The sequence below is a fragment of the Sciurus carolinensis genome, chromosome 1, assembly GCF_902686445.1.
Source record: "Sciurus carolinensis chromosome 1, mSciCar1.2, whole genome shotgun sequence".
NCBI lineage: Eukaryota > Metazoa > Chordata > Mammalia > Rodentia > Sciuridae > Sciurus > Sciurus carolinensis.
Genome location: NC_062213.1, coordinates 167,382,124 through 167,406,433, shown reverse-complemented (window position 1 = coordinate 167,406,433; position 24,310 = coordinate 167,382,124). Strand labels below are relative to the sequence as shown.

The window sequence follows — 24,310 nt, the reverse complement described above, 5'->3', positions numbered from 1 at the left end:
GACTGAGGCAGGAGGATTATAAGTTCAAAGCCAGCCTTAGCAACTTAGTGAGGCCCTAAGCAACTTAGCAAGACCCTGTCTCCAAAAAGGGAGGATGCTGGGGATATGACTCTGTGGTTAAGCACCCCTGGGTTCAATTCCTGGCACCATATACACAGACAAAAATTGTCTAGTTTTAATATCCTATGATGTCACTTTTCTCTATCAGAGAACAGAGTATGTTATTCCATTTATTCAAATCTTTTATGTCCTTGAGAAGTTTGTGCGAGTTTTCTTCATGTGGGTATTGTGTATTTCTTACATTTATGCCTTTTGCATTGCTGTTATCAATGGATACTTAAGTGTTTGATATCCAACCAGTACATTTTTTCATTCCATTGATGCATGTTTATAATAGTGATAAAATCAAGGATAAAAACTTGATTTTGGGCCTGTTCATTTCTGAGGTGCTTGAGATGTCAAGAATGTGGTTTAAGTTCCGGGCTACAGCTCATAGTGGAGATTAGGGCTAGAGATTATTTAGTCATCAGTTCTGGTATTGGATGGGATTACCTAGAAAGAATATGGAGTATATAAAGAGAAAAAGAAAGGGCTAAAATTTTTAGAATATACACAGGTTCATTAGAAAAGTAGGAGGAGCCAAAAGAGGAGATTGAGAAGGAGCATCCAGAATGTGTTAGGAAACAGGAGAGAGAAGTATCTTAAGAGTCCAACAGGAAATTTTCAAGAAAAATCCGGCAGTTGTGTCAGATACAACTGAGTAGTTGAGTGAGATAACAAAAGAGTTGACTGTTGAATTTGGCAAGATGGGAGTCATGAAACATCTTGCTTATGTTTTCAGAGAGTGCTGGGCCTAACAAGTTGAGTGATGAACAGATGGGAACTGAGAAATAGAGAAAACTTTTTGATGTTAATTTTAATGAGAAGGAAAGAGAATGGTACTATGTGGAATCAATAGTAATTTTTTTTGTAAGATGGATTATATTAAGATTTTGTGCCTATGAAAAAGGGAAAAATTGGCATAGACAATTTTTTTTTTTAAATTTAAGACCCGATCTCTAAGTTATTGAGGGTGGAGTCTCACTCATTTGCTGTGGCTATCCTCTAATTTTCCATTCTTGTGCTTAGTCTCCCAAATTCCTTGGATTACAGGCTTGTGTGTTGGCGCCCAGTTGAGAAAATAATTTTGATACCAAATCCTTGTGTGCACAGGAATGAGATTTAGAGCACATGTAAAGATGTTGCCTTTAAGGGCTGGGGATATAGCTCAGTTGTTAGAGTGCTTGATTCACATGCATAAGGCCCTGGGTTCAATCCCCAGCACCACAAAAAACAAACAAAACAAAATAGATGTTGGCTTTAGTGGAGTAGAAGGGAATGCAAAGTACATTGATGCAAGTGCAAATAGGCCAGTGGATCTTGCTAGAAGAGTGGCTTTGAAAGATGAGATGAGTTGAACATGTTGGCACATACTTATAATCCCAAATTCTTGAGAGTGTGAGGCAGGAAGATTGCAAGTTTGAGGCCATCCTCAATAACATAGTGAGATCCTGTCTTTTATCCCTGCCCCCTGCATTTTTTAATTGGTGCATTTTAGTTATACATAATGATGGAATTTGTTACATATTTGTACATGCACATAGGATAACAATATAATTTGGCAATATCACTCCCTAGTACTTTCTCCCTCTCTCCCCTTCCACTTCTTTGTTGTTTTCCTCTACTGCTGTCCCTTTGATTTTAATGAGATCCATCTTCATCTTTTCCTTTTTCCTCTTTGACTTCTGCATAGGAGAGAAAACACAGGACCCTTGACCTTCTGAGTTTAACTTATTTTGCTTAACTTAATGGTTTCTAGTTCCATCCATTTTTCTGCAAATAACATAATTTCATTTTTCTTTATGACTGAATATTGTGAATTGTTCTGCTGTAAACATGGGTAGCATGTATCACCACTGTATCACTGTAGTAAGATGACTTTAATTCCTCAGAATAAATACCAAGGAGTGGTATGGTGGTCCCATGCCTAGCATTTTGAGGAGAGACCCTGCCTTAAAATAAAAATAGAACTGGGAGTTTGGTTCAGTGGTGGAGTATGTGGTAGGTTCTGTGTTTAATCCTCAGCACCACCAAAAAAGAGAGAGAGAGAGTTGAAGTAATACAATAAGAGTGAGAAGATAGTAAAGTTTGAGGAGAGAGAATTAGGAAATAACAATCTTTGGAGCAAATTCCCTGGGAAACATGGTAGTATATATAGTTGAATTGCTCTCTTAAACTTTATGGGCAGATATTGAAAGCACAGACTTTTTCAACATTCAGAGTTTTGGGGAGACCTGAAGTGGACTAATAGTTAGGGTTAGCATTTATCCTAAGGTGGAAGTCATGAAAGTGGCTGGGAATGGTAGGTAACAGAACCAGATACAGATAGAGCAAATATTAAGAACAACACAATGGGAGGTGGTGCAGCGGATTTCCTGGAAAGACAAGTGTATTTTGTTTTTTATTCTTTGAAATTTATTTATTTATGCAGTACTGGGCCTTGCATACATACACTAGGTAAGTGCTGTATCACTGAGCTGTATTCCCAGCCATATTTTTTTTAGTGCATATTTTTTTTTTTTTTTTTTTTTTTTGGTGCTGGGGATCGAACCCAGGGCCTTGTGCTTACAAGGCAAGCACTCTACCGACTGAGCTATCTCCCCAGCCCCTTTAGTGCATATTAATTGTACAGAATAAAGGGTTTCATTGTGTCATATTCATACATGCATACAATAATGATCACTTCCATTAGAAAGACAGTTTTAGGTAGTGATAACAAGAAGGGGGGGGAGGGGCTGAAGAAATAGCTCCTTTTGGAGAGTGCTCGCCTAGCATGAGCAAGGGCCGCAGTTCGAATCCCCCATCCCCCGTGCCTCAGAGTAAAAAAAAAAAAACAAAAACCAAAAACAAGAGCTTGGGATTCAGGTTAAGGTAGATAAGGCCCAACCAGTTACGGGATAAATCTCTACTTTGAATTCTTTACCTTGAAAACTGATTATCAATTGAAAAACAGACTTTTGTCATAGTGGTCATGCCTTAACAGTTAATGTGAGTATATTTAGGAGAAATAGGACCATGGCTTTGATGCAATCAGATGTCTCAGGGATAGCCTCACTTCACTGCTCCATTCCTTCCTTGCCTTGCCCTCATGCATATCCTATTGACTGCCTAGGTGAGTGCCTTCTACCTGCCATTCTTAGCTGTCACATCTTTATTTATTTTTAAAACTTATTTTGGTACTGGAAATTGAACGCAGTGGCGCTTTACCACTGGGCCACACCCCCAACCCTTTTTATTTTTTGAGACAAGTTCTTGCTAAATTGCTTAGGGCTTCACTAAATTGCTGAGACTGTTCTGGAACTTGTGATCCTCCTGCCTCTACCTGCTCTGGCCCGGTTGCTGGTATTATAAGGGTGCATTAACATGCCTGTGTACATATTACTGTATATGAAGTTTTCCCTCCTACCCTTTATATAAAGTAAAATTTTAGGCTTTTCTGTATTTCTTTCAGGGCATTTGACAAAACTAAAATTCTTTAGTTGAGGAAAAACCAACTTTTTTCTTTTGTCTGTCTCTGCTATATGAATGAGTATTTGACTTATAGATGGTGTTAACTAAATATTTTCTTTTTTTTTTTTTTTTTTTTTTTTTTTTTGCGGTGCTGGGGATTGAAACCAGGGCCCTGTGCTTGCAAGCAAACACTTTACCAACTGAGCTATCTCCCCAGCCCTAACTAAATGTTTTCAATCAATAAAAAATGGAATATCTGATGTATACTTGATAATTCTGCCCCCCCACCCTTTTCTTTGGTATCAGGGATTGAATCCAGGGGTGTTTAACCACTGAGTCACTTCCCCAGGCATTTTTTGTATTTTATTTAGACTGGGTCGCACTTAGTTGGTTAGGGCCTTGCTACATTGCGGAGACTAGCTTTGAATTTGTGATCCTCCTGCCTCAGCCTCCTGAGCTGCTGGGATTACAGGTGTGTGCCACCATGCCTCGTGATAATGTACATTTTTTAACCAATTAATTACTTATTAAACTTTTATTCCCCCTGCCTTCTTTTTTTTTTCTTGTTTTTGTTTTTGTTTTACTGGGAATTGAACCAGGAGGCCTTATGCATGCTAGGTAAGTGCTCTACCACTGAACTACATACCCATCCATATTTTTGTTTTCTTTGGTTAATCATAAAAACCATAGGAGGTAGTTATAATATATTTTATTGAAAGAAAATGGATCACAAAGCTATTAAGTGATAGAACTTGGGTTTAGAACAGGGGTTTGATTCTAAAGCTCTTCTTAATTTTGCTTTCTTTGTACTGGAAGTGAGTCATTCATGAGGGCATCTAATCTCCTGTCTCTTTGTTTTTTAGGAACTTCTGGCAATTGTAAAACAAAAGACTACTGAGAATTTAGATGATGTCACCCTCTTGTTTACTTTGAAAGCGCTTTGGAATCTTACAGATGAATCTCCAGCTGCCTGCAAACACTTTATTGTCAACCAAGGATTGGCAATCTACATTCAAGTTTTAGAGGTGGGAAGATGGGGTTGAGTTTATATGTAAAATTCTTTTCTTCATGATAAAGTAACCTGTTTATTCTTTTGACAGACTTTTTCAGAATCTTCAGTACAAAGCAAAGTACTTGGTCTCTTGGTAAGGTGAATTTTTTTGAGTTAATGTTAATTTCTTAAAGAAAATTAACATGGATATAGTACCTACCATGTACTAGCATAATGTTGAAATCAGTTTACATGTATAAACTCATTTAATTTTCACATCCCTATAAAGTAAATAGCATTTCATGTCAGTCTATTGCTGTGAACAAACTGCAGCTTAGTGACTTAAAACAATAGCCATTTTATTTACTTAACCATTCGTGGATCAATATTTTGAGTTCAGGTCAGCTCTACAGTTTTTCTACTTGTCTTCTGGGGAAAACTCATGTAGCCACAGTCATCTAGTGGATCAAGTGGGACCAGATGGTCTAAGGTAGTCTGACTTTCATGTCCTAAGTTGGTACTGGTGGTTGACTGGTCCTTGTGTCTTCATGGGCTTCTTTTTGTGGTAATTTCAGGCCAGCAATAGAGTGCCAAATCCTGCTGTACAAGTACTTTTCAACCTCAGCTTACATCATACTTATTAATGTCTCACTGGCCAAAAGCAAGTATTGTGGTTAAGCTCAGATTTAAGACTGGTCATCCTTTCATGGGAGGTAACAGCAAAGTCACATTGATATAGGGTGTATGCACAGGGATAGGAAAAATTGTGCTATGACCATACTTTATCGCAGTTATCATCCACATTCTTAGACATGAACTCTTGACACACATGAAAGTAGCATTTATCCTAAGTAACTTAGTGTAGAATTGAAATTCAAACTCAGGCAGTATTCTTCCTGACCCTCTGGTATTAATAACCTTAATATAATTCATCTTTGTCAAGGCAATATATATATATTTTTTTCCAGTGCCTGTCCAGCCCCAAGGCCATCAATTTTCAGAAATTTTTTTGTTCATATTTCTATGCTCTCTCATTCAAAATATTCCATAATTGAGAAATTTATTTCCTAAAGATTTACGAAAACACCTTCATTTTTCATGCTGCATGCAGTAGGAGATACAGACACACGAATATTTCAAGCTGCGGGTCCTTATGACTTTGGGAGGTGGTATTAGACCTGTGTACAGGTAGCTCTCTCCTTTAAGAGTGCATCTGGTATTGCTGAAAGAGGAGCACAAGTCCAGTGGGAGTCTTTGCTTCTAGATCAGACTTCTTGAAATGAGGATTGTGACTTATAGACTCACAACACAGTAGATGTGAAAGGCAACACAAAAATGGATTAATGATTATTGTTGGAAATCAAGAAGTTACAGAAAAGCAGAAGGTAGGGACAAAGGTCATTATTGACTAGAGACAATATAATCATGTAAGGGACACTATGAAACAGAAAATTCAAGAATTGAGATTCCAGAAACTGGGAAAGAGACTAGCAATGGGAAATAGTACCAGAAAGTTAGACTGAAGCCTCATGTATTTTACCCAGTGCTCAGTATCCTACTAGCTAATTAATAGCTAGCTCAATTGCAGAACACTTGCCTAACATGCTCAAGGCTCTGGGTTTGATCCCCATCACTAACATTAAAAAAAAAAGAAAGAAAGAAGGAAAGAAAAAATTAAGATTGTCCACTTGTATCTTTTTTGGGGAGCCTCTCAGACTTTCAAAAGATTTATATTTGGGACTTACTTGTGGTGTCCCCTGACTTAGGCAAGGATGCTACCATCTTGTCTCTCCTTGTTTGGGTTTAATGTCTAGTAGACCTAATCCTTAAACCATGCTGTCAACAAAGGGCATAGCTCATCTCTGGAATAACAGGAGCTGAGGCTGAGGGGGGACTCTCAAAAACAGTGCAATTTCAGCTTTACTTTTCTGTGTTCTTTTCAGCATACTAAGTGTCCAGGGTGTACCTTCTAGAAAATTGCTGAAGCCATAGCAGAAGTTAGCATTGATTTAAAGTAACTGCTCTATTTACTTTGACTGTTGGTTCTACCTCTTCAAACCTTTGTTTTTTCAGTTGTGTGGTGAGACCCCCAAGTGACTGACCAATGATTCCTACCTCCTGTATTTGTGTCACTTTGTAATCCCCTCTTCTGGAGTGTGAGCAGAACCTGTTAACTTGCTTCTAACAGCTAAAATAGGGCAAAGATGATAGGTTTTCATGTCCTGATTATGTTACAATGTATTTATGAATCCATCTTGCTAGTAGACACATTTTAAGGACTCTTGCTTATAACCTGAAAGGAGCAAAATGTATTATAGTGGTTGGAAAATGGAGAAACCCACATTTCCAGAAACTTGGGGCAACCTCTTTGGAGCTCAAGGTGGCTTTCAGCAAGAGACTGAATCTCTCAGTCCAGCAGCCACAGGAAACAATTCTGCCAGCACTAGTGGAGCTTGCAGTTGAGAATTCAGCCTTAGGAGATCTCAGAGTAGGGAGAGGACCTCTCCTCATATTCCTGTCCCACATAAACAGTGAGGAGGTAAATTCATATTATTTTAAGCCACTAAGTTTGTGGTAATTTGTTACACAGCATTAAAAACTAAATATACATCATAATAAAATATTACCTGCCTATTGTTAAACTTGTCAAGATAATGTAATATCTGGCAGGCCCCTGGTAATGTTAAGTGTTTTTCCGGCCTAGTTTTGTATTTTAATTCATGCCATTTTCAGTAATGTGAACCTGAATCTTACTGAGTGTTGTTTCCCTACTTTAAATATTAAATGAGAGATAAGGCAGTTAGAACCTGCCACTGAGCAATGTACCTGGCACTGAGCAGGTGCTCACCTGGTGAGTTATTTGTAATGATCAAGCTCATCCTAAAGGGGTAGGATTGTAGGATTAGGCTGTTGAGAGGGATCTGAGATGAGCAGTAGAAAAGGGAGAAAAGCTAATTCCCTATTCTTTTCCCTTCCTGTCCCTAATGTTAACTGCTTCATGTGACTTGTAGAACAACATAGCTGAAGTCAGAGAGTTTTCCTCCAAGCTGGTGACTGAAGATGTGATGAAGCATATCAGCAGTTTACTTCATAGCAAAGAAATAGAAGTGAGCTATTTTGCTGCAGGTATCATAGCTCACCTGACATCTGACAGACAGCCTTGGCTATTCCGTGACCTGCAGAGGAAAGCTCTTCTCCAGGATTTGGTACAGGAACCATTCTTCTTTACAAAATCTAGAGTAATCTTTTCTTGTATGTAACTTACTTTTACAGATCATAAGAGGTTTAGAAATATGTGATCATTCTCAAAAATGGGAAAAATACATACAGGAAAGTATAAAGAAGAAAATTGTAACGTACCATGCTCTTTCACCTAATCTCTTTAATGCAACTTTTTGTTGCATTCTTTCTATTTTCTTTTATAAAAGTTACACATGCAAACCGTTGTGTATGACTTTATTTTAACCCCCTTTCTCTTTCAACTTAAAATTTTTTTTTTTTTTTTTTTAAGCTGTAGATGGACATCATACCTCAACTTTTAAAAACTATTTCTGTGGGTATTTACCTCCATATCTCTAAATAGGATATGGGGGGGTTTTGTTTGTTTTGGGTTTTTTTGTTTGTTTGTTTGTTTTTGTTTTGGCTACTGGGGATTTAACCCAGGGACACTTTATCACTGAGCTACATCCTCACCCTATTTTTTACATTCAGACAGGGTCACCCAAAGTTGTTGAGGCTGGCCTTGAACTTGGAGTCCTCATGCTTCAGCCTCCCAAGTAGCTGGGACCACAGGTGTGGGCCACTGTGACCAGCCTTGTTGCTATTTTTCACTTTTAGGCATCTTCTTTCAATTAATTTTTTGTGTCTACTCTTTCCTGTACTCTAGCTATAAATCTTTCAGTACATTTCAGACCTATTCTGTCCTCTTCACCTTCTCAGAGCCTTCTGTTTCTTGCATCTGGTTTGCTTGTTTCATATTATCTGGTATACCTTTGTCATTGTCAACCTAGGATATTTCTTTACTATCATCCTGCATATTATTCCCATTGCCTCTCTTGGGTTGGGTTCCCTATATCCTGGATTGCATGCCTTCCTGTTTCTTGGTTTACTCAGTCCCCAAATGTATCTTCAATTGCTTCCTAAAAAGAGATGCATGAAAGTGAGAGCTCAACTGTTTCTAAAGATCTTTATCTTAACCTCACATTTAGTTTGTCAAATGGCTAGGTATAGAATTTTTAACTTTGAAATATTTTTCCTTCAGAATTTTTTTTTTTTTTTTTTTTTTTTTTTTTTGTGGTGCTGTGGACCGAACCCAGGGCTTTGTGCACGTGAGGCAAGCACTCTACCAACTGAGCTATCTCCCCAGCCCTCCTTCAGAATTTTTAAGTCTTTGCCAGGGATGATGGTACATACGCTAACCCCCCTGACTTGGGAGTATGAAACAGGAGGATTGCAAGTTCAAGGCCAGCCTCAGAAATTTAGAAAGAACCTGTCTCAAAATAAAAAGAGCTAGAGATATAGCTCAAGGTTAAAGTGCCCCTGGGTTCACTCCCCTCTATTGGGGAAAAAAAAATTTCCCCAAATGAAGGACACAAGCAATGCAGTATATAAAAATAAACCCTCAAGGCATATCCCTATGATTTCCAAACTTTGAAGATAAAATTCTTTCTTTTTTTTGTAGTACTGGGAATTGAACCCAAATGGTCTCTAGCACTGAGCCACCTCCACCCCTCACTTTTTATTTTTAGACAGGGTCTCCCTAAGTTGCTGACATTGGCTTTGAACTTGACATCCTCCTGCCTCAGCCTCAAGCTGCTAGGATTACAGTCACACACCACTGGGCCCAGCTCTTTTTCCTTATTTAGTTATTTATGAATGATGTTGGGGATTGAACCCAGAACCTCATACATGCCAGGAAAGTACTGTACCAAGCCATATGCCCAGCCCTCTTTTTCATTTAAAAAAAAGTTCTTTATTTCTGGGGTGTTGGCATTCCTCAGACTTCGTTTTTGCTTTTTGTTTCCCCCCACTCCCCCCCTCAGCACTGGGGATTGAACACAGGGCCTTACACATGTTACATAAGTACTAAGCTACATTTCCAGCCCCCCCCCCTTTTTTTTTTTAATTTTTGAGACAGGGTCTCACTAAGTTGCCAAGTCTGGTCTCAACTTTGTGATCCTCCTACTTTAGCCTTCCAAATAACTGAGATTATAGACATATACCACCATACCTGGACTGCCAGCATTTTTTTTTTTTTTTAAGCATGGTGTTCCTACCTTTAATTGTTCATGGGGCTGCCCAGTCCAAAAGTTTTGTTAAGGAAAGGAGAGAAAATCCAGGGGTTTTGCTTCTTTAATCATTTCAGCTATCCTCCTGTTTTGAACCCCACCTCTAGTTTTACTAAGGAAAGTACCTTGTGTGAAAATTTTTAAGTCTCTTAGGGGTTGTGTTCAAATTGAGTTGTTGTGGTACTGGAGATTGAACATAGAGGTACGTTAGCACTGAGCCATATCCCCAGCTTTTTAATTTTATTTGTTTTTATTTTGGTACTAAGAATTGAACCCATGGGCATTTAACCACTGAGCCACATCCCCAGATTTTAATTTTTATTTGCTGAGGGCCTTGCTAAATTGCTGCAGCTGACTTTGAACTTGTGATCCTCCTGCCTTAACCTCTTGAACCTCTGGGATTACAGGTATGTACCAGCATGCCCAGCTTTTTTTTTTTTTTTTTTGGAGATAGGATCTCACTAAGTTGCTGAGGCTTTTGCTAAATTGCTGAGACTAGCCTTGAACTTGGTGATCCTGCCTTAGCTTCCCAAGTTGCTTGGATTATAGGTGTGCACCACTGTCCCTAGTAGTTTCTTTCACCCAGAGTCAGTTACTACATCTCCATCTACTTTGTTCTACATGTGTTTGATTTCTTCTATTTTATTTTTATTTTTTTGAGAAAAAGGAAAAAGAAGGTTTATTGCTTTGCTAGCAAAGGAGAAACAGGGGACTCCTGTCCCAGAGGCTGTGATTCTGCTCATCAGCAGGAACAGGGGTCTTTTAAAGAGGTGATTCAAAGGCTATGTTCCACATGTTCTCTGTTGGAGTGATTTCTTCTGTTTTAAACCATTCTTACTGTTCTGTGAGTGTGATTTAAGGATGTAGTATAGTTTCCGCTCACTACCTTAAAAATCCTTCTTATTGCATTCTTTTCTTCATGCAGCTACATATATAATGGTTATTTAATAATTTGGTAAGTAGGTGTATTTAAATTTTGTCATTCCCATGTTTTGAAAAATTTTGTTTCAAATGTATTTAATTATAAATGACATGAAGTAGTCTATTTTGACCTTTTACAAATGATGGAATATAATACTAGAATCTTGTTTTCTCTGTCTTTTGGGGAAAAAGCATGCAACCATGGAGAATTGGCCAAGTGCAAGCTGTAAGATGTCAGCATTGGTAACCTACAGGTAATTTCATTATGATGTGCTTTTCTTAAAGCTTATCCTTAGTGTGCTTGATGATATAGTAATAAAGTCTCAGTAACAATTAATCTTGTGTTCAAATCCTGTTTCTTCTCTGTGATACTGTGAAATCATTTCCAGAAAAGAAATGACTCGGGGCTGGGGAGATAGCTCAGTCGGTAGAGTGCTTGCCTTGTAAGCACAAAGCCCTGGGTTCGATCCCCAGCACCCAAAAAAAAAAAAAAAAAAAAAAAGAAATGACTCCACTTTCCTCATCTATGAAGTGAGGCTGACAGTGTGCCAGATTGAGGGTGAAATGAGATATTGAAAGTGTAGCTGTCTGACACAAAATTCAGTTTAAGTGATAGCTCCCAAAATATATTGCATAGTATATCTGGCTTGGTGAGGAATTGACTGTGGTGGAAAATGTTAAATTATTTTCATATTCCTGACTTCTGAATTCATATCCTTGTACTTTTTAGATCATTCAAGTCATTTTTCCCTCTCCTTGGCAATTTCTCTCAACCAGCAGTTCAGATCTGGGCACTATGGGCCATGTATCATGTCTGCAGTAAAAATCGTATGTATTCAACATGTATTTAAAACAATAGTCTTCCAGCTGTCTTTCTGAATAATAAATAACTTCCATATGGAGTTTGAAAATTTTTTCATCTGTATCTTTTAATTTAGCTTTTTAAAAAGAAAGTGAAGTCAGGCGACCGAGGAGGCTGAGGCAAGAGGATTGCAAGTTCAAGACTAGTATCAGGAATTTAGTAAGATTCTGGGTCTCAAAAGTCAAAAAGGGCTGGGAATGTAGCTTAGTGGTACAGAGCACCTCTGGATTTGATCCCCATTATTGGGGGGAAAAAAGAACAAGAAAACTTTTTTTATTACTTTAAAATAATACATCAGCTATTCTAAAGTCGGAGGCAGGAGGACAATAAGTTCCAGTCCAGCCTGGGGAACTTACACACATACACATACACACACACACACACACACACACACACACACAGAGGCTGCAAGATTAATAATGGATTTGGGAGTGGATATCCAACAGTTTAAAAAGTGAAAGTTTTTTTTTTTCCCATCCCCAATTGCTCATGGGCAAGCACTATTAACAATTTGTAACTAGTCTTTCATCTACTTTTTAATATATACTCTCCTTAGAATACACTATTTATGGCAAGCATGGTACATCTTGCCATAATCCCAGTTACCCAGGAGGCTGAGAAAGGAGTGTATGTAGCAAGTTTAAGCTCAGCCTCAGCAACCTAGCAATACCTAGTCTAAAATTTTTTTAAAAAGGGCTGGGGACATAGGTTAGGGGCAAAGTATCCATCAGTTCAGATCTCTAGTACCAAAACAAAACAAAAATAACAAAAATCCTATAAAAGAGTATGCTATTTATAAACATTTTAAATGAAAACAGACTAATTCTGTGCATGTCATGCTATAGCTTGCTGTCTTTATGTACCATTTATCATTAACACTCTTAACAATAATACATAGATCTTTCTCCTTGTAATGAGTGGTCAATGGGAGGTTGGGAGACCAGGAGTCAGGTTATTTTCTAGGTAGAGTAAATGTTTTTGCATGTTTTGCTGTTTAAAATCCCCCTTGAGCAGGGTATTGTGGCACACGACTAATTCTAGTAACTCAGGAGGCTGAGGCAGGAGAATTGCAAGTTCCAGACCAATCTCAGCAATTTAGGGAGACCCTCAGTAACTTATTTTGAGACCCTTTCTCAAAATAAAAACAAAAAGGACTGGGGATATAACTCACTTGTAAAGTACCCTGGGTTCAACCCCTGGTTCCAAAATAAAAATCCCTTTTGAGATGTTTTGGTCAATACATTTACTCAGGATTATTGTAAAAAATTTACTTTCATTACAAAAGAAATATAGGCTATGACTTTATACTAGAAACCCTAAGAGACAATGTTTAGGATTAAAAATTTAACCCAGGGGCTGGGGAGATAGCTCAGTCGGTAGAGTGCTTGCCTTGTAAGCACAAGGCCCTGGGTTCAACCCCCAGCACCCCCCCAAAAAAATTTAAGCATATTGACTGTTATATATAAGTAAATGTATAAAAACCCAGTCATTTTTTAATACCAGCAAAAATCTGAAAAATTAAGAGGAAAGATATAATTCACATGATCAGCAAAAGCATAAAGTACCTAAAAGTGTCTTCAATAAGTACTTGGACCTATATAGAAAACTATGCAAGAGGGGTTGGAGTTGTGGCTCAGTGTAGAGTGCTTGCCTGGCATGTGTGAGGCCCTGGGTTCGATACTCAACACCACATATAAATAAATAAAATAAAAAGTCCATTGACAACTAAAAAAGTTAAAAACCAAAAAAATTGTTTAAAAAAAAAAACTGAGAGATAATTTAAAATTCTGAAATAATTGAGACATACCATGCTCAAAGATGAAAAGACTTAAGATATAGATGTTAGTCCTTTCCAATTTATGACTATAATGCAATTCAAGTGAATGAATGAGAGCTATAGAGGATCTGAAAATTATTCTAAAAGTTCACTCAGCAGTATAAATAGGAAAGAACTAACAAAAATGTTTTTTAGGAGCTTGCTGTAGCACTTCTATTAACATGATAAAAAGCTAATGTGAATGTGTCAGACATACAGAACAGTCAGGCAGAGCAGTGCATCAGAGTGGTTCTGGAACACTCGAGTTTTCTCTTTTCTTTTTGGGTGTGGTACAGAGGGTTGAACACCTCACACTTGTGAGGCAAGTACAGTACCTCGAGCTACGTCCCAGCCCCCGTATTTTCAATTGTGACAGTAGTAACTATAACAATAACAAGAACTTTTGAGTATTGACTGTGTGCCAGGCAGTATTGTAAGCACTCAACTCATTTAGTCTTTCCAGCAACTAGAAGGCAGGTAGCATTAATATCATCATCCATACATCAGATGAGAAAACTGAGGGCCCATGGAAACAACTTGCCCAAGGTTAAAATGACTAGCAAGTGCCAGAGACTAGTGATCTATGCCGTAGGATGTTGTAACTTAGGTAACATTTCTTTGGAGGGGACATTGTTTCTAGTCTGCCTATCAAATACTGCTTCAATAAATAATGACATAGGCAGAAAAAGAAAGATGTACATGTGCAGTAGTGTGGTAATTTAAAACACAGACCCCAGAACCAGACCACCGGTGCTTTATTCCCAGGTTCTGCTATTTACTAACTGGAACAAATTACTTAGCCTCTCTGTGCCTCAGTTTCCTCAGATATAAAATGGAGATAATGATATCTGCTTTATAGGGTTGTTATGAGAATTAAGTCAATTATATTTGTAAAGCATTTAGAACATTGGTTGATAGTAAAAAAGTGCTAACATTATATGTAGAATAGTATTAATACTAGCACAGAAAATAGTATTTGTTAAATAAAATACATCCTTTTGCAAGTATGCGAGTTAGTCTGCAGAATTCTTAGAATTGCTGAGTCAGAGGGTTATAAACATTTTAAAATTTGATAGGTGTTGCCAGCTGTTCTTTATAGAGTAGATTACCAGTATTCCTTCCTTTCAGTAATGTGTAAGAACTTTCCAGTTTCCCTACAGGTTTGTTTGTGGTGCTAGGAACTGAACCCAGGACTGCATACATGTTAGGTCAGCACTCTACCACTGAATTATATTCCCACCCCACTTTCCTACGTTTTTGAACAATTACAATGTTAATTGAACTTTTTGACCTTTACCAATCTAAGGAGAAAGTGATAGTCTTAGTTGACATTTCTTTTAAGTGAGGTTAGTTATTTTTCTTGATGAGAATCATTTCCTTGTTGGTTAATATCCTTGTTTGCTTTTTGTCTTATTTTATTTTTCTTAATTGATTAGGTCTTTGTGATATATGTTAGTATTTTTTCTGAGTTTATCGTCTGATTTTTTTTTTTTATCATGTTTACAAATCAAACTTTTGTGATATATTGCCTTTGGTTTTCAGGTTTTGGTCATACTTAGATTATAAGAGAAGTCTTTTTTTTCTGGTATGGTTTCATTAACATTGATGTCTGCTCCATTTGACACTTTTCTTGGTATATGGTCTATGGATATGACTTAAATCTTGTTAAATATTCTGTTTTCCATACTGATAAGCATGCTGCTTTCTAGATTTTTTTTTTTTTCTTTTTCTTTTGTAGTACTGCAGATTTAACCCAGGTGTGCTACATCTCTAGTCCTTTATTTTGAGACAGGTCTGACTGGCCTGGAACTTGGGATCCTTTTGTCTCAGCCTCCTGAGTCCCTGGGTTTATAGGTCTGTGCCCCTGCACTCTGCTTTGTTTTCATATTCTGTTCTTTTTTGTACTGGGGATTGAACTCAAGGCCACTCAGCCACTGAGCCACATCCCCAGCCCTTTTTTGTATTTTTATTTAGAGACAGGGTCTCACTGAGTTGCTTAGCACCTCACTGTTCCTGAGACTGGCTTTGTCTCAGCATCCTGAGACGCTGGGATTACAGGCGTGCACCTCCATGCCCGACTGTATTTCATATTCTTAAGGATGGTTTAGTCATTATTATTTTATGCAGCTAGTGCTTATTTCACTTTACTCAAGTGTTTGCTGTTTTCTAAGTTCATCATTGCTTCTTTTACCCAACTGTTTTTCTGGGTTCAGTTTTTTTTTTTTTTATTGTAAACAAATGGGATACATGTTGTTTCTGTTTGTACATACCATTTGCATAATCATACATTTACATAGGATAATGATGTTTGATTCATTCTGTTATTTTTTCCTTCCCCCCACCCCCCACCCCTCTTTTCCGTCTATACAGTCCCTCCTTCCTCCATTCTCGCCCTCCTCCATCCCCCATTATGTGTCATCATCCGCTTATCAGTGAGATCATTCGTCCTTTGCTTTTTTGAGATTGGTTTATCTCACTTAGTGTGATATTCTCCAATTTCATTCTTTTGCCTGCAAATGCCATAATTTTATTATTCTTTATAGCTGAGTAATATTCCATTGTGTGTATATATATATATATATATATATATATATATATATATCACAGTTTCTTTATCCATTCATCAATTGAAGGACATCTACGCTGGTTCCACAACCTGGCTATTGTGAATTAAGCAGCTATGAACATTGATGTGGCTGTATCTCTGTAGTATGCTGATTTTAAGTCCTTTGGGTATAGGCCAAGGAGTGGGATAGCTGGATCAAATAGTGGGTCCATTCCAAGTTTTCTAAGGAATCTCCACACTGCTTTTCAGAGTGGCTGCACTAATTTGCAGCCCCACCAGCAATGTATGAGTGTACCTTTTTCCCCACATCCTCTCCAACACCTACTGTTGCTTGTATTCTTGATAATCGCCATTCTAATTGGGGTGAGATGGAATCTTAGTGTAGTTTTGATTTGCATTTCTCTTATTACTAAAGGTGGTGAACATTTTTTCATATGTTTGTTGATTGCTTGCAGATCTTCTTCTGTGAAGTATCTGTTCATATCCTTAGCCCATTTGTTGATTGGATTATTTGTATTCTTGGTGTAGAGTTTTTTGAGTTCTTTATATATTCTGGAAATTAGGGCTCTAACTGAAGTATGAGTGGCAAAGGTTTTCTACCACTCTGTAGGCTCTCTCTTCGCATTGCTGATAGTTTCCTTTGCTGAGAGAAAGCTATTTAGTTTGAATGTATCCCAGTTATTGAGTTTTGCTTTTATTTCTTGTGCTATGGAAGTCCTGTTAAGGAAGTCTGATCCTAAGCCAACAAGTTGAAGATTTGGACCTACTTTTTCTTCTATAAGATGCAGGGTCTCTGGTCTGATTTCAAGGTCCTTGATCCATTGTGAGTTGATTTTTGTGCAGGGTGAGAGAGAGGGGTTTAGTTTCATTCTGTTGCATATGGATTTCCAGTTTTCCCAGCACCATTTGTTGAAGAGGCTATCTTTTCTCCATTGCATATTTTTGGAACCTTTGTCTAGTATGAGAAAATTATATTTCTTTGGGTTTGTGTCCGTGTCCTTTATTCTGTACCATTGATCTACCTATTTTGGTGCCAGTACCATGCCGTTTTTGTTACTATTGCTTTGTAGTATAGTTGAAGGTCTGGTATTGTGATAACCCCTGCTTCACTCTTCCTGCTAAGGATTGCTTTAGCTATTCTGGGTTTCATACCCTTCCAGATGAATTTCATGATTGCTTGCTCTATTTCTGTAAGGTACATCATTGGGATTTTAATTGGAATTGCATTGAATCTGTATAGCACTTTTGGTAGTATGGCCATTTTGACAATATTAATTCTACCTGTCCAAGAACATGGGAGATCTTTCTATCTTCTAAGGTCTTCCTCAATTTCTTTCTTCAGTGTTTTGCAGTTTTCATTGTAGAGATCTTTTACCTCTTTGGTTAGATTGATTCCCAAGTATTTTATTTTTTTTTTTGAGGCTATTGCAAATGCAGTTGTTTTCCTCATTTCCATTTCAACTGTTTCGTTGCTTGCATGTAAAAAATGCTTTAGATTTATGCGTGTTGATTTTATAGCCTGCTATTTTGCTGAATTCATTGATGAGGTCTAGAAGTTTCCTGGAGGAGTTTTTTGGATCCTCTAAATAGAGAATCATGTCATCATCAAATAGTGACAGCTTAAGTTCCTCTTTTCCTATTCGTATCCCTTTAATTTCTTTAGTCTGCCTAATTGCTCTGGCTGGAGTTTTGAGGACAGTGTTGAATAGAAGTGGTGAAAGAGGGCATCCCTGTCTTGTTCCTGTTTTTAAAGGGAATGGTTTCAGTTTTTCTCCATTAAGAATGATGTTGACTGTGGGCTTAGCATAAATAGCCTTTACAATGTTCAGGTATGTTCCTACTATCCCTATTTTTTTCTAGTGTTTTTAGCATGAAGGGGTGTTGTATTTTGTTGAACGCTTTTTCTGTGTCTTTCTGTGTCAATTGATATAACAATATGATTCTTATCCTTAAGTCTATTGACATGATGGATTATATTTATTGATTTACGGATGTTAAACCATCCTTGCATTCCAGGGATGAACCCCACTTGATTGTGGTGCACGATTTTCTTTTTTTTTTTTTTTTTTTTTTTTTTTGCGGTACTGGGGATCGAACTCAGGGCCTTGTGCTTGCAAGGTAAGCACTCTACCAACTGAGCTATCTCCCCAGCCCACGATTTTCTTAATATGTTTTTGGATACGGTTTGCCAATATTTTGTTAAGGATCTTTGCATCTATATTCATCAAGGATATTGGTCTAAAATTTTCTTTCCTTGATGTGTCTGCCTGGTTTGGGTATGAGGGTGATATTAGCTTCATAGAATGAGTTTGGTAGGGTACCCTCCTATTTCCTGGAATACTTTGAGAAGTATTGGAATGAGTTCTTCTTTGAAGGTCTTGTAGAACTTGACTGAGAATCCGTCTGGTCCTGGGCTTTTCTTGGATGTTAGGTTTTTAATGGCTTCCTCTATTTCATTGCTTGATATTGATCTGTTTAAATTGTGTATGTCCTCCTGGTTGAGTTTGGGAAGGGCATATGTCTCTAGAAATTTGTCAATGTCTTCGGTAATTTCTATTTTGTTGGAATACAGATTTTCAAAGTAGCTTCTCATTATGTTCTGTATCTCAGTGGTGTCTGTCGTGATATTTCCTTTTGCATCATATATTTTAGTAATTTGAGTCTTCTCTCTCCTTCTCTTTGTTAGTGTGGCTAAGGGTTTGTCTATTTTGTTTACTTTCTCAAAGAACCAACTTTTTGTTTTGTCATTTTTTTGAATTCTTTTTGTTTCATTGATTTCAGCTCTGATTTTAATTATTTCCTGTCTTATACTAATTTTGCTGTTATTCTGTTCTTCTTTTTCTAGGGCTTTGAGCTGTAATGTTAGGTCATTTAGTTGTTGACTTTTCATTGTTTTCTGGAATGTGCTCCATGCAATGAATTTTCCTCTTAGTACCGCTTTCATGGTGTCCCAGAGATTTTGATGTTATATCATCGTTCTCATTGACCTGTAAGAATTTTTTTATCTCCTCCCTGATGTTTTCTGTTGTACATGTTTCATTCAGTAGCATATTATTTAGCCTCCAGGTGTTGGAGTAATTTCTGTTTTCTATTTTGTCATTGGTTTCTATTCTCAGTCCATTATGATCTGATAGAACACAAGGCAGTATCTCTATTTTTTTTGCATTTCCTAAGGGGTGCTTTGTGGTATAACATATGGTCTATTTTTGAGAAGGTTCCATGTGCTGCTGAAAAGAAAGTGAATCCGCTCGTTGATGGATGGAATATTCTATATGTCTATTTAGTCTAGGTTATTGATTGTGTTTTTGAGTTCTATGGTTTCTTTGGTTGGTTTTTGTTTGGAAGATCTATCTAGTGGTGACAGTGGTGTGTTAAGGTCATGCAGAATTATTGTGTTGTGGTCTGTGTGATTCCTGAAATTGAGAAGGATTTGTTTGATGTACAGGGATGCACCATTGTTTGGGGCATAAATACTTACTATCATTATGTCTTCCTGATTTATGGTTCCCTTAAGCAGTATGAAATGTCCTTCTTTATCCTTTCTGACTAACTTTGACTTGAAGTGCACTTATCTACTATAAGGATGGAAACTCCCGCTTTTTTACTGAGTCCGTGTGCGTGGTAGGTTTTTTCCCATCCTTTCACCTTTAGTCTGTGGATGTCTTTTTCTACGAGATAAGTCTCTTGCAGGCAGCATATTGTTGGCTCTTTCTTTTTAATTCATTCTGCCAGTCTATGTCTTTTGATTGATGAGTTTAGGCCATTAACGTTAGGGGTTATTATTGAGACACGATTTGTATTCCCAGTCATTTGACTTATTTTTGGTTTTTAAGTTGGATTGGTTTCTCCTTTGAGTGATTTTTCTCTAAGGTAGTTCCCCCCTTGCTGACCTCCGTTGTTGTTTTTCATTTCCTCCTCATGGAATATTTTGTTGAGAACATTCTGTAGCAGGTTTTCTATTTGTAAATTCTTTTAACTTTTGTTTATCATGGAAGGATTTTATTTTCATCTTCAAATCTGAAGGTTAGTTTTGCTGGGTATAGGATTCTTGGTTGGCAACCATGTTCTTTCAGAGCTTGAAATATGTTATTCCAGGTCCTTCCAGCTTTTAGAGTCTGGGTTGAGAAGTCAGCTGCTATCTGTATTGGTCTCCCCCTATATGGAATCTGATGCTTTTCTCTCGTGGCCTTCAAAGTGCTATCTTCATTTTGAATGTTAAGCATTTTCATTATAATGTGCCTTGGTGTGGATCTATTGTGATTTTGTGCATTTGATGTTGTGTAAGCCTCTTGTATTTGATTTTCCATTTCATTCTTCAGGTTTGGGAAATTTTCTGATATTATTTCATTGAATAGGTTGTTCATTCCTTTGGTTTGTATCTCTGTGCCTTCCTCAATTGGGTTCAGTTTTTGATGGTATATTAGTGATACAATCTCTTTAACTGAAATATATGGGTCCTTCCCCCCTATTCTTACTATTAAGTAATGGTATAAACTGGGTATAGAATTCTAGAATGACAGTTATTGTCATTCAGCATTTGGAAGAATATTTTCATTGTCTTGTGTTGTTGCTATTGTGTGCTTCTATTAGTCTTTCTTTTTTTTTCCCCCTGTACTGGGGTTGAACCCAGGAGTGTTTAGCCACTGAGCCACATCCTTAGACCCCTTTTTTATATTTTATTGAAAGACAGGGTCTCACTAAGTTGCTGAGGCTGGCGTTGAACTTGTGATCCTCTTGCCTCAGCCTTCCCGGTGACTGGGATTACAGCTGTGTGCCACCATGCCCACTGTTATCTTCTGATGGAACTTCTATCAGACATGGATCGTCTTTGCTTCTTTTTCAAGTCTTCTTATCCTTTATTCTTAAAAAGTTTTGTGGTCTGTATCCGATCATGTGTGTGCATGTTGAGTGAGGCAGTTCTAATCTGTTAACTTCTGCTGAGGTTTGATTTTTATGTTTGTAGTTTTTAAATTGTGAGCTCACTTTTGTAGACCAAATTAACATATTCCTTCAGCATAGTTTTGTATTTACATGTGAAATACTTCAGAGGTTTCCCTAGGCTTGGGCAGATTTTTACATTAATTTTTCAGTGACATTCAGGTAGTAAATTTCAGACTAGTTGGGATTATGGATTTTCAGGAATGACTTCTCTTCTTCCTTTCCTGTACCCCTAAATCAAAATCAGGATTCTTTTCATGTCTTGCCCTTTGAGGGTTCAACTTTAGTTACCAATTTTATAAGTTAAAATCTAAGTTCCTAGATTGTTAAGACCTACAGTCTCTTTCTGCTTTAGGTTAATAGTAAGGTGACTCATGTGAGCTTAATACTACTCTTTACTGTGGCTCTGAAAAATTCCTTTTCTTTGTACATTCAACCATGCATTTAAAATGCAAAAAAAAAGTTTTAAACTAATATATGTTATTTTGCTCAATATATTGCTTTAACTTAAAGTGCAGATTATTTTTGTAATAAAAAAAGTTTACACCTTTTTTTTCTCCCCGCCATACTGGGCATTGAACACAGGCATGCTTTACTACTGTGCTACATCCCCAGCCCTTTTTAAATGGCTTGCCAAGCTGCCCAGGTGGACCTTGTTGTGATTCTGTTGCCTTAACTTCTTGAGTAACAGGAATTAAAGGCATGCACCATGGCACCTGGCTAAATTTGCTTTTTAAATAAAAGCTAGGATTAAAAATGTTTGAAGAATAGTTATCTGTATATAAACAAAATAAGGTGATTATCTGTTTTCTCATATAAACCAAGCATTATTTAAATTTTGACAGATTACCGTGAAATTGACTCATTTTAGCTATTGATTCCTGGTCCAAAGGGCTTCAACCTTTGTACTTTGTGTAGGATTTTTTCTTTTTTCTTTTTTTCTTTTTTTTTTGTGGGGGTGGGGTGGGCACTAGGGATTGAATCCAGAGGTGCTTTTCTACTGAGCTACATCCCAGCCTCCCAGCCCTACTTAAAATTTTTTAAATTTGGAGCTGGTGTCTTGCTAAGTTGCCAAGGCAGTCCGCAAACTTGTGATCCTCCTGCCTCAGCCTCCTGAGTCCCTGGTATTACAGATGTGTGGCATTGTATCTGCCTACACTCTTTCTTTAGAAAGGTGAATGTGGTGATTTGGGATTATTTAAGATGCTGGTTGTTCATAGAGTGTCTTTGTTTGATTTTTTTTTTTTTTTAGCCAGCAAATACTGCAAAATGTTAGTTGAAGAAGGAGGATTGCAGCTCTTGTATGATATCCAGGAGCACAGTCAGGCAAACCCTCAAGCACAGCAGATGGCAACTTCCATTCTAGAAGACTTCAGGATGCATTTCATGAATTATCGGAGTCACCCTCTGTGTTGAACACCTTCTTAACCTGAGGGCTTCCAAGGTGCGCTCTGCTCCTCGAAACCCGGCCTCCTTCCCTGTCAGTATATTCCCTGAATGTTGAAAATGCTTGTTGGCATTTGTGTGTTAGCTGTCTCTTTGACCTTTCTTATTGATTTTCTGTAAGTTATAAAAAGGTTGGATTTATATGATAGCCATAATCCCTTATCAGGTTGGAATCATTTTGGGGAAACCCCTATAGCAGCAGTGTTGAAAAAACCAGTTATAGTGTACTCTGTGGGTTATGGGAGCTTGTGTTGGAATAGCTATATTAATTTTGTCTGACCTTGACCAGTTTTTCCACTTTGAGAGCTTGTCAGGGAAATGGGACCTCTTTACTGGGAAGAGGAAGGACAGACCTCCGGGAAGATTTGATACTTATGTTAAATTCCCTCATTTGTTATTCGTGGTATGTGAAGCTTCCAGAAAAGAAATACATGAAGAAAAGATGGGAAATAATATGTTTTAAAATGTTATTTGACCAGGCACCGTGGTGTGTGCCTGAATCCTAGCTACCTGGGAGGCTGACGCAGAGGGTCACAAGTTCAAGGTCAGCCTGGCCAACTTAATGAGACCTTTTTGAAAATGTACTGGGGATATAGCTCAGTGCTAAAGCACCTCTGGGTTCAATCCCTGGTACTCAGGGGATAGCGGAAATGTCTGGAAAACAGAACCTCTGTTGGAAGGGGGAGAAAAGATTTTCTTTGTTTTTTTTCCCCATAGATACCAGAGTATTTTTCATTTGAGAGACAGAAGGTAAAGAAATGTATATTTTATAGTTTGGGGTATTTTTTTTTTTTTTTTTTTTTTTGCCTTTTCCCAAACATTTCAGTGAGTACTCTTATTCAGCATGGAATCAAAGTGGTGACTTAGAGATCCAGCCTCATTACAGCATAAATTCTATCAGAAGCTTCTGTTTGTGTTGTCTCCAAAGCTGCTCTGAGGAGTAAAGTATGAACACCTTCCTTGTCTTGTTTCTGACAAATGATGAACTTGATTTGTCATTCATCTACTTAAGTTTTTGTTTTTTTCCCCACACTGAGGATTAAACCCAGGGTCTCACCCATGCTATGCAAGCACTGTACTACTGAGCTATGTTCCCAACCCTTCTGTTTAAATTTTCAAAGAACTAAACTATATTCCTGTTTGATTATTAGCATATTTTAAGACTAGAGTTTTGTGCTTTTAGCTGGATTGGTCCAGACTCTTAATAATTGAGGTATTGTGTGCCATCTTTGGGAATCATTAAGGAAGCTCATTCTTAGTGAAGTTCATTTTTAGTTACTCTGAACCATGTTACATACTATTACTCATCAGGGTCCTCCTGGATAAGTGTAATTTGTGAGCAAGTCCTTTCTCACACTCTTCTGCATGATTCTAGAAAGGGTCTCTGAGTTTCTTGATCTGGTTTCCAGTACCTTTGTGTTATCAGGTGCTTTTGCTAATGTGAGACTGTGTCATGGATACCAGGCACCCCTTCAAGTTTTGTCTCATTCACAACCATTTTTTGGGATGTATAAGTTATTCTCCTCACTTAACACGTGAGAAAAGGAAGGTCAGTAAGGTTGTTACTTTCCTGAGTAGTCAGCCAACTGTTGAGGATGGTGCTAATTCTAAGGATTCAATTCCTTTGTGCTCTTCTCCATGCAGGACACACATAACCTTGGCACGTTTGTATTTAGCAGCAAATCAGCACTGTTAGTGTTATGTATCCCTGTCAGTAGTCTTGTGACTCTAGGCCAGGGGTATTGTATTCTGAGGATGCTCAGCCAGAGTACAGGATGACCATGAGGCTATCTGGGTAGAAGAGGAGGAGAAGGGTATTGAGACTAGTGTGGATATGTGAATACTAGGTCTCCCCGACCCCTTTATTTTCCAAGTGTGTCATACTCTTGCTCTCCTTTGCCCATTCTGTTCCCATCAACCTTCCTGGCATTTT

General features: G+C 37.7%; 1 protein-coding gene across 1 annotated transcript in view; it reads left to right on the top strand.

Moving 5' to 3' along the window:
* The window catches only part of Zyg11a (zyg-11 family member A, cell cycle regulator), a 56,595-nt gene that overhangs the window by 19,429 nt on the left and 12,856 nt on the right, over positions 1 to 24,310 (top strand). Inside the window, exons 9-14 of the mRNA XM_047544402.1 lie at positions 4,413 to 4,574; positions 4,650 to 4,694; positions 7,552 to 7,746; positions 10,942 to 11,003; positions 11,480 to 11,577; positions 22,184 to 22,375. Of these exons, the coding sequence (XP_047400358.1) occupies positions 4,413 to 4,574; positions 4,650 to 4,694; positions 7,552 to 7,746; positions 10,942 to 11,003; positions 11,480 to 11,577; positions 22,184 to 22,347 (726 nt within the window). The 3' untranslated portion in view covers positions 22,348 to 22,375. The remainder of the gene's footprint in view (positions 1 to 4,412; positions 4,575 to 4,649; positions 4,695 to 7,551; positions 7,747 to 10,941; positions 11,004 to 11,479; positions 11,578 to 22,183; positions 22,376 to 24,310) is intronic.